This window comes from Chrysochloris asiatica, unplaced genomic scaffold (assembly GCF_000296735.1).
Source record: "Chrysochloris asiatica unplaced genomic scaffold, ChrAsi1.0 scaffold00012, whole genome shotgun sequence".
Taxonomy (NCBI): Eukaryota; Metazoa; Chordata; class Mammalia; order Afrosoricida; family Chrysochloridae; genus Chrysochloris; species Chrysochloris asiatica.
In genome coordinates this window covers 7,773,132-7,784,430 of record NW_006408530.1, presented here as the reverse complement: position 1 = coordinate 7,784,430, position 11,299 = coordinate 7,773,132, and the positions used below count along the sequence as shown (strand labels likewise).

Here is an 11,299-nt window from a genome sequence, read left to right as displayed (position 1 = left end):
AGGAAGACACTAATAGCATTCAAAGATAATGCTTTGTTTAAATAATTCCATTAATAATATGTTTATCTTTGTTAGCTACCATGTTTCATTCCAATATATGTAGTAATCTCTTCATTACAAGAGAGCAACAACATTTATTCATATATGCCAGCCCCACCTAGAGCCTAAGGCCATCATTCTCACTGGAGCAGCAGTGTACTACATAGGCATAGAGGCTTTCAGAAGTCTGTTTCCCTTCTCCAGGATGTTGACTTTATTAATGATCTATGAGCAAGACTTAGCCAGCTCTAGTCTTAGTCTAGATTCTGGTAAACAAGACCTTGGCAGACATTTAAATCTCGCTTTCAATGAGACTAGTAGGAAAAAAATGCCCCAAACTTTCTCTTAGGTCTCAAATTAGACAGCAGATCCATTTAAGTTTGTTTTATTCTTTCTTTTTTAAGTAATTTAATTTTAATTGCTCAATTATTATACTGTTACTTGAAATACTCAAATGATTTGAGATTGTTGTTGTTATGTGCCTTCGCGTCAATTCCAACTCATAGTGACTCTGTGTTTCTGAGGGTTTCTGAGGCTTTAAATTTTACTGAAGCAAAAAGCCTCATCTTTCTTCCATGGAGCAACTGGTGGGCTTGAACTAAGAACCTTGTGGTTCACAGTCCAGTGCTTATTGTATGGAGTCACCAAACTCCCCACTCAAATAATATTGATAAATAAATGTTCCCTCTTGGGCCATGGAATTCATCTCATTCTTTTATACAGCTTTACAGTAGCTCCTAACAGTCCTGGAATGGTGCTATCAGATAAGCACTGGACTGCTAATTATAAGGTCTGTGATTAGAACTCACCAGTCAATTGTTGGAAACACTTTACAGAGTCACTACAAGTTGGAAGGAGTCCTGGTGTGGCGCTGTGGGTAAATGAGCCAGAGTGCAAAGCCATTTGAACTGCAAGGTTAGTGGTTCAAGCTCACCAGCTGCTCCTCAGAAACCCTATACAGGATCGCTATGGGTTGGAATCGACTCAACTGCACTTAACAACATGAGTCGGAACCACCTTGACAACACTTAACAACAACAATAGTTCATGAGATGACTATGCTATTATTTATTAAATTATTCCTTTGTTGACTGACATTTTGGTTGCCTCTAATATGCTTTATTACAATGTGTGAGTAAACGTAATTTGGTTCTGTGAGGGAACAAATTTCTGTTGTCTTAAGCCATTCTGATGGTGGCAACCCCAGGAAACAAACACAGCAGATGAGCAGATCAAAAGGACAGAGAAAGAGAAAGTTACCTCTGAAGAGAGACCGACCCATGATAACACAGAATATTTTTTTGAAAAAGGGTGTAACTGGAGTGACTAATTATACTTAATAGTTAATGGGCAGAGCTACCAGTCCTGGTCACCCCCGACAGTACCTATTGCCAGCATTATCAGAAACCAAAGATGCTAAAGATCTCTCTCCACTGTGTGAGAAATTGTAGAAAGGTGATAGAGGGAAGAGTTATATTTAATGGAACTCTTCCAACAACCAAGCCTATCTGATAGCTTTCCAAATAGAAAAGCAGGAATTCTTTGAAGGCAAGACCATGTCTTACTCATTTTTATAACCCCACAGAATGTACAACATCATGCTTAACATAAACTATGCCTTCAGTAAACATCTGTGAAAAATGAAATATTTGGGTGGTTGCTAAAGTCAAGAGAAATATATGTAAATGCCCTAGACAGTTTATCCAAAAACAACTGTCAGCATGCTAGTCCTGTAACCTCAACACAAAGCTATAAAATTATAGTTTGGCTTTGATTCTGTTATGGCTAAAGTCTCTTTTCTTGGAAATGCTATTCGTCCTATCATCCATTCACCTGGTAAAATATACAATACCCAATTTTCGTAGATGCTTTAAAATTTTTAATATTCTCTTCTGGTCATGATCTTTGTGTATTCTTTCATAATCTCATTGCCATGTCAAATAAGTCTATGGTTTTTGTGATGCAGTGCATTACTTAATATTACCCTTTTAGCGATAGTTTTTGTGCCTCCCACACAATAAATGGAGTCCTGCTGTAGCACTATGGGTTAATGCGCTGGACTGCAAGGTCAGTTTCAACTGCAAGATCAGCAGTTCAAGCTTGCCAGCCACACCTCAGAAACCCTAAACAGGGTCACTATAAGTTGGAACTGGCTCAATGACACTTAACAACAACACAATAATTGGTTTGTTGATGTTGTTATTCGGTACCATCAAGTCTGTTCCAACTCATAGCAACCCTACGCACAATAGAATGAAACACTGACAGTTCTGCACCATCTTCACAATTGTTGTTAAGGTTGAGCCCATTGTTGTATTCCTACATGCCATAGGGAAAGAGAGTTAAATGTTCATAGTTAAGATAACATACATAATTTCTACTCACAATTTATTGGTCCAAAGTAATCACATAGTCCAACCAAACCACAGGAGGTCTAGGAAGTATAATGCAATCATGTTGTCTTAATGTTGAGAGCCAGGATAGTTGGTGAACATTACTAATAACTGCATCTCCATATAACTCTGGAGAATCTATTGTCTGTTTCAGATCTCTTTCTGACATTTGATTTCACACCAACTTGACAGCACATTATTCTGTACAGTGTTATATGTACTTTCTAAGGAGCACTGGTAGCGTAGTGGTTACAAGTAGGGTTGCTAACCTCAAGGTCAGCAGTTTGAAACTACCAGACATTCCACAGGAGAAAGAAGAGGCTTGCTGCTCCTGTAAACATGTACAGCCTCAGAAACCCTATACAGGCTCGCTATGAGTTGGAACCGACTCCATGGCACAGAACCACCACAACACCATGTTCACTTTCTAAAAGCTTTGTTCAGTTTTGTTCTGAATTATTGTGATTTGGTTGAACATTTTAAGTGCAAACTCGTTTTCTATTCAATAATTCATACAGATTTTGTTTTGTAATATTAATTACAACCCCCACAATGTAAAAACACTATTCCTACTTCCCTGGGTTTATTATTTTCATTCATTCTTTTTTCCTATCTCTTCCTGCCTTCAGAGCTTTACCCCTGGGCAAATGCTGTCCTTTTGAGCTTGTATGGTTGACTGTTATAAATAGTGTGTACCTCCCTTGTGCTATTGATTACCTTATAGTCTTATTTGTTTATGAAAAGTTGAGCTATGGAGGTGAGTTCCATACCAGGTTTTAAGGGTGGGGAGTCCTGGTGTAACGCCGTGGGCTAATGCGCCAGACTTCAAGACTGTTTGAACTGCAAGGTCGACGATTTAAGCTCACCACCTGCTCCTTGGAAGCCCTGCACAGGGTTGCTATGGATTGGAACCGACTCAACAGCACTTAACAACAACAAGGACAATGGTCTCAGGGGTTCCGCCAGTCTCTGTCAGACTAATAAGGCTAGTCTTTTCTAGGATTTTGAATTTTCTTCAACTCTTGAAACACTGCTTAAGATCAAAGACATCAGCCTTTAGTATGGATTACCCACAACACAAAGGAACAAACTGGACCAATAAGCAGCATAGTCATAAATGGAGAAAGAATTGATGTTCTCAAGGATAGAATTTTGCTTAAATCCACAATGAATGCCCACAGAAATTGCAGTAAAGAAATCAAACTATGTATTGCTTTGGGCAAATCAGCAGCAAAATATCTCTTTAAAATGTTAAAAAGCACTTTGAAGACTAAGGTGCGCCTGATCCAGGCCATGGTATTCTCAGTCACCTCATCCGCATGTAAAAGCTGGACAATGAATAAGGAAGATTGAAGAACTGTTGATGCCTTTGAATTATGGTGCTGGTGAATAATATTAAATATACCACGGACTGTCAGAAGTAACAACTAATCTATCTTGGAAGCATTTTAGTCAGAATGATTTTCAGAAGTGAGAATGGAGACACTTGGTCTCACATACTTTGGACATGTTACCAAGAGGAACCAGTCCCAAGAAAAGGACATCATGCTTGGTAAAGTAGAGGGTCAGTGAAAAAAGAGGAAGATGCCAAATGAGATGGATTAACACAGCGGCAGCAACAATGGGCTCAAACATAACAATTGTGAGGATGGCACAGGACTGGGCAGTGTTTCATTCTGTTGTATAAGATTGCTATGATTCTCAATTCTACTCGCTGACACCTAATAATAATAACACTTTGATCACCTTCTTCAAAGTTTTAGTGGACTAGGGATTGTCTATACACTTTTATTGTAATATTTCAATAATATGTAGCCGGGGGAAATTTGTGTTATCATAGGATATTCCAAAGCTTCTGGAATGTCCTAGGCTCTGAAAACTACCTGCTGACCATAATAAACCACAGATCCCACAACAGGACAAATACAGGCAGAATGTGAGGATGTCCTACAGGTTTAAGATATGCCAAGCTGTGTATAATTTAAGTTTTCAATTTTCTGTGCAAACTTGGCAATGTTTAATGAAAACTAACATCACATAGGAATCCTATTCTTGTAGGATATTGTGCTGCAAGTTCGGTTTGAATCACAAAGTAGATGGTTCAAACTCATCAGCCGCTCCTTGGAAGCCCCATACAGGGTCACTATGAGTCAGAACTGACTTGATGGCACTTAACAACACAATAATGTAGCATAGGAGTCCTGGTATAATACTGTAGGATAAACGCTGGACCGCAAGGTTGGTTTGAACAACAAGGTCAGTGGTTCAAACTCACTAGCCACTCCTTGGAAACATTATACAGGGTCACTATGAGTAGGAATCAACTCAAAGGCAGGTAATAGCAACAAAAACAATGTAGCATCACCTGGGTCTGTAAACTAGTGCTTAACCCCAAACTCCACAATTGACTTACTAAAATAAGACAATGAGGATTTATTTTTAAATTTCTATTGAAGTTGCTTCTTGTTTTTGTTATTTCTTTTAATTACTGTAAAATCTGCACAAAATCACTCAATCTTCCTAGAAGTGTTTGTGTGATAAGAGTAGTTGAGCCCCTTTCTGAGTAAGTGAATTTTTAAATGTAGATGATCATTCTATACCCTTACTTAACTGCCAATACAAATGAGTCAGAGGATTTACTTCAGACACTGAGTTAATTGTGTAACTGCAGCAGAAAATGCCATTGGAGAGTACTTGCTGACCTCACAGCTGAAAAAACTATTTAAGAGAAGTAGAAACCAGATGTTTCACTCACATCTCAGCCGTTGCTCTGAGACTTTTCCCCTAGCAGCCCTGACAGGCTGTTACTGTTCTGCAACCAACAATATGGTCATCTTCATTTACTTATTTGTCTTACTGTGGGAAGAGGCTCACGGATGGGGATTCAAGAATGGAATTTTTCACAACTCCATATGGCTTGGTAAGTAATTTTACTCATGAGCTTCTTCTCAGGAATGTCAATTCTTTCAAATCATGAAAATTTTCTGTTCTTTTCAAAGCTAGTGTTTTCAACGAAAATGCTCATATAGATGCATAGCTTATTTTTAAAAGAGTGAGCCCACCTTCTAATATTTAAAAATCGGGGTGTTTTTTTTTTTAAGCCTTGAAGTGCTCAATAAAAAAGAGTGGGTAATATTTGTATTCCATATGAAAACATATTTTTAAATGTTCAAAGTAGAGTTGGGAATGTAAGGGAGGATATTTGTCAAAAAACAAACAAACAAAATAAAACTCCCAGTGTATCTCTTGTTTTGATTTAAATGCATTTATAGTCAGACCTCAGAGTTTTAACAGGTAAATCAGAATATGCAAAAACTTGATCATCATTGATTCATATATTGTGACCTGTTGAGTATACTTTGATTTTAGTAGCATGTTGACCGTTATGACAGTCAACTTGCTAGTCAACTTGCGATAAAAAAATTTAAAAGGTTTGTGTTTCTGAATGCATTCTTACCACTTGCATTCCTTTTGTCCCTCCAATCCATAGGAATACTTTTCTAACCCAGACAAAGCAAGTTTTTGTTTTGCGTTGTTTTGTTTAAATGTAATAATGACATTGGCCAGTCTGTGAAGCTAAACAATAGAAAAGAAAATGCAAAACACCCCTCTTATTCTTCTAAACAATGCTTTTTATTCTCATGATACAAACAATTTAATATTCTGTGCCTCTTTTTCTGTTTAATGGTGAAAAAAAAATAATTGAAGAGTCTTGCATCAAATAAAGAAATTAAGAGAAAGTAAAAATTAACGTGGATGTCAGTTTTATGCTTGCTTAGCAGCCCACAGCTGTAGTTTCTTCTTCAGCATGTCCTTTTTGGTAATAACTGCAGCCATGAGGATTTCATTAGGAAGTCTGATTTGTAATGCACAGCTTTGCTGTTTCTTTTTTCAGCTTGTGCCAGTGAACTAGTTTCATGCTGAACAGTGTGATCCATTTGGCTAAGATAGGTTCTGGTATTTACTATAGGAATGAGCAAATCTCTTTGTTTTATTTTCACCGCACACCATCAAGCTGAGGAAATATATATATATTTGTCAGAAATTAAGAGACACTGTCAGAATACTAGTAAAACTTAAACCCACATGGATAAACTTTTAAATGCTGTCTAACTCTTAGCAAGTAATTTGAAGTTAACATAGTTCCTTTTGTTTTTTAAGGGATGTTTTAGATTACAAAAGCATAAAGCAGGGCATTCATTGGAAATTCTACCCAGAGATATAGAGGAGCAAATCCAAATCTTTGTTAATAGTATGTATGCTGCAAAATTGAGGCTTGGAACAATTGCAAACTGCTTCAATCTGGGACAAATTATTGGCTGGTCAGCCCAACACAAATTATTTACAGTTAGTTGGATCAATATACTAGACACTATTTAGGTAAGAAAGGAAGTGGGATTAGAAGTCAAAAAATACGCTAGTAACTCTCAAGAATAAGTCATTTTGAACTCTTTAGGTCTCTGTTTCTTCTCTAGTAAAATAAGAGGGGTAAAGTAGGGAATTCCTGAAGTTTATCTTAACTCTCCTATCCTCTAATTTCTTAACACCCACTGTCATTGAGTTGATTCCAATTTATATCAAGCCTACAGGGCAGAGTGGAATTACTCTATGGGAGTTCTTGGGGTGTAAATCTTTATGGAAGCAAGCTGCTTCATCATTCCCTGTGAAGCACCTAGTAGGTTTGAACACAAGACCTTTAAGTTAGCAGTCCAATACTTAACTCACTGAGCCAACAGGGAAAAACAACTTAAGGACAAAAGATTCCAACTAGTTTAAATTAATTGTGAAAATTGACAATACTTAGATAAATAGTGATGGGAAGTTAAAAAGTATTGTTAGTAGAGTTCCTGTTTGTGGTTAGATTTGTCTCTGGGATCAGTGGTTGGTTGCAGACAAGGTTTCTCAGTAATGCATTTTTTCTTAGTCTCTTTAGGATGGCTTCAAAAAAAGGCCCAGTCAAAACAGTGACTTTGGAGAGCATCAGTTGGGCCAGTTGAATTCAGGGCATAACCTCAGAAGGCTATAGCAACTGGGATTCTAAAAGGGTAATCTTGATAACATTGTTATCAAAGGACACAGGAAGATCATGGGGAGGGGCTTTATTAGGAAGAAAACTTCGCAAGTGAGAAAAAAGACTGGAAATTTGGGCTGAGGCATTTTTTTTCTTCCATCTTGACAATGCATCTGACCTTCAAGGATATCAAGGGCTGTCCTATAAGAATTTCATTAGGAACAGCCCTAATCTTGCCTCTTTAGGCTTCATTTTGTTCCCCAAAGTCTGAGAACATTGAAAAGGAACACAAGCTGAGTCCCTCGAGGATGCCCACACTACCATTTTAACCTAAAGTAAAAGAAGAATGCAGAATTCCTCAGGGAAGAGTTAGAAAGATGGAAACACTGCCTTCAGAAGTGTAGAGACCTACATACCTAGATGGAGGACAGGTAGAGAAACAATAGCTTCCCATTTCTATATTTTGGCTTAATAAGAGTTTCCATGAATTTATAGCATTTTTATTTGCTTTAATTAATTTCAGCCATATCATTGAATATGAAAATAAAAATGGGAAATTAAAAAAATAATATAACATCTCTGAGCACCTATAATATCTAGACGTTATCCCTATTATTTTTAAAGCTTTATTTACTCCTAAAAATAACTACCAGTGGTTTATACAAGGTCACCTACTTCGTCCATGATAGAACCAGGACCAAAAATGGCCCACCAAGATTCTGTGATTTCTTTCCAAATGGAGGAAAAAAATAAAAGATTGGGTAAACTGTTTTTCAGTTTTAGTGAATAAATGACTATTGACTCAAAAAATTTTAATTTCTTTTGAGTGATTAAACTTTTGAAACATATTAATATTATTCTATGAATCAGATAGAAAATTGTAGCATAAACTTTGTTATTTCAGCTACTACCAAATTATTAGACAAGTTTCAGTAGGTACCAAAGTTTTAAGAAAAATTAAATCTGTTTTTGTGTGTGTGTGTGCAGACATCATAATTAAAATTTAAAGTAAATTACCAAAGAAATATTAGTCTGAGAAATCTTGGCATGCATTAAAATAATTCCCCAAAGCCTTGTTTTTAAGTAAAGAGCTTTTTGAGTCCATATTCTTAGAGAATAGATACAATTTTTAATGTATCTCAGTCACTATTACAACATTTAAGGAAGTTAACCATACCTTGGGTAATGCAAACAGTTAATCAACAGTCTAGAAGTTCATGTCCACACAGAGACTCCCTGAAAGAAAGACCTGGCAATCTACATTAATATTGACAAAAAAATTTTAATATTCCACAAAAAATTCAGCCATTGAAAACCCTATGTGTGCTCAGTTCTACTCTGGCATGAATAGGATCACTATATGTAGTAGTCAATTTAAAGGCACCTGATTTTTAGTTTAATTTTCTTTTAAAAAGCCTTAGTAGTCTTCACTTCAAGATAAAAGTACTTGTGTTGCCCGCTAGTGTCCATGTTCTTTGAGAACAGAACTGGGTATACAGTGCTTAGTAGATAACCTCAAGATAAATTCTGAAAACAACCAAACTGGAAGCTAAGGAAAGTTTAGTTAAGGAGGCTTTACCACATTCAGGGCACTTAGACAGTGACTTTCCAAGGAGGGAGACTGGTTGTGATTTGATGTTCTTGGTGTTCCATGACCTATGAGCATGCAGATTCACTAAAGTCCTATGCATGTGAATGATGCGCATTTAGCATATATTACATGAGCATGGGAGTCCTGGTGTGGCTCTGTGGGTTAATGAGTCATTTGAATTACAAGGTCAGCAGTCCAAGCTCACCAGTTGCTCCTTGGAAACCCTATACTGAGTCGCTATGGGTCAGAACGACTGGACAGCACTCAACAATAACAACAACAATATGAGCAGGATCCTCTGGAGCCTGGATAAAAGAGGGGAAATGCCAAAAACCATCTTCCTTTACACTGTGGTAGTGTCAATTCCATTGGTCTTGCTGCATACCAAGGAATAGAAGAGAATGCAACAAAAAAGTTTGTGGGAAAATTCCATAGCTCTTAATTCCATGTTTCCATGAATTTTTTGATAGCTCCTTTTATGTTCTTGTTGGAAATGGCCTTAGGGTCAGGGTACAAAGATGTAACCATATTCTGGCAGACTACATAAAATTATGAGAGCTAACTGTTAGAGCTGATGTTAATGATTACTGTCTTGGGAATCTTCACACTGTTTCTATGGCAAAATGCATTCCAAACTCAAAATAATCAATTTAAACAGTGATCTGCTGGGAGGCAACTCATGTGTGACTTAACACTGCCTCAAATACATTGGGAACAACATGTGAACTAAAAAAAATATGAATTAAATAAAGATCGTGGGAATTGGTAGTTAGGTGTGTCCAGTTCTTTGTCTGCTGTGGTTGAATCTATTTTTCTTTTCTTTAATGCAGTCTTTGCTTGCTTTGGATTCCTTAAAACCTTGTCTCTGTTTTTTTTTTGCTTTCTACATTTTACAATATACTATATTAGTCATTTTCCTCAAGTGGATACTTGGACTTATTTTCCTCCATCATTGTGAGTCTATATAATGGATCAATTTTCATTGGTTTCTATTGCCTTCGAGTTTTTATACAACTTAAAACCAAGAGAAAGTCAAGTCTATCTCTTTTGGATACTGTAAAAAATACAAAGTTATTTTAAAACTTTTTCTTTCAGGCAATTAGTTCAGAAACATAATTTAGCCTTAAATTTCTGTCTTTGCGCTCAAATTCCCCTAAAACTCCCCTCATTCATATTTTTATTTCCAAAATTTTCAAACAATGAAAATTTAGCTCCCCAAGGCGGATGTCCCAGAAAATCCTTTGGCAGCAAAAGTAGCTGATGTAATCGTTCAGTTGAGGCCACCAAATTACCCTGTGTTCCACAAGAATGGGTAATAGTGAGTTCATGACGTTTTGTGACTTCACAGAACAAGCAGCAGGCGTGTACCACCGAGAAGCGCGGACTGGCAAGTACAAGCTCACCTACTCAGACGCTAAGGCCGTGTGTGAGTATGAAGGTGGCCGCCTGGCCACCTACAAGCAGCTAGAGGCAGCCAGGAAAATCGGTATGTAATTTGACAGTAGTATGTAATTCAACCTTGGAAAATAACATTCACCTTTCCTTTCCTCCTGAATAAGACTTTTCTCTTGAGTCTTTTCTGTTAGTTCTTCAAGTCTGCTTACTGGCTTCACTCATCCTCTCTGTCTAGAGCTGGAAGGATGTTCCTAGTACTAACAATTTGTTTTGGGTCACAACTGAAATAAATCATCTAATTACCAGGGCCATGTGAAATGATAATAATATTCATTCATGTGACATCTGTTGTAAATATCCTCTTTCAGATACTGTGGGAGTGAGCTTCCAGAAGACATCATCAGCACAGGTAATCATCTCAATTGAGGAGCAAACTATCATTTGTTTTCTCATCCCATCATGTTTCTCCAACTAAAAACAACAAAGCTACCGGTGGGTTCCAACCACCAACCCACGGTTAGCAGCAAAGGCATAAGCATTTCATCAGCAGGGGTCCTTACAAAGCTACGTTGATGTTGTTGTTAGTGCTGTCTAGTCAGTTTCAATTCATAGCCACCTTGAGTAAGTTTCCAAGGAATGGTCGGTGGGTTTGAAGGATTGACATTGCAGTCCAAACTGACCTTGAGAGTTTATCCTCTAGGGCCACACCAGGACTTTGTTGTTGTTATGTGCCGTGGAGTCGGTTCCAACTCCTAGCGACCCTGCATAGGGTTTCTGGATACAGTTCTTGAATGGTTGACTTGACTGTGCACGGAAATTTGCAAGACAGTTTCCTGTTCAACCAATTGGAAAAGCTCCATATTTGTGCCC

General features: G+C 37.4%; 1 protein-coding gene across 1 annotated transcript in view; it reads left to right on the top strand.

The window, feature by feature from the left end:
• Nucleotides 1–5,189: 5,189 nt before the first annotated feature.
• TNFAIP6 (tumor necrosis factor, alpha-induced protein 6) overlaps nt 5,190–11,299 on the top strand; it is a 17,985-nt gene continuing 11,875 nt past the window's right edge. The window contains exons 1-2 of the mRNA XM_006834548.1: nt 5,190–5,352; nt 10,383–10,520. Of these exons, the coding sequence (XP_006834611.1) occupies nt 5,259–5,352; nt 10,383–10,520 (232 nt within the window). The 5' untranslated portion in view covers nt 5,190–5,258. The remainder of the gene's footprint in view (nt 5,353–10,382; nt 10,521–11,299) is intronic.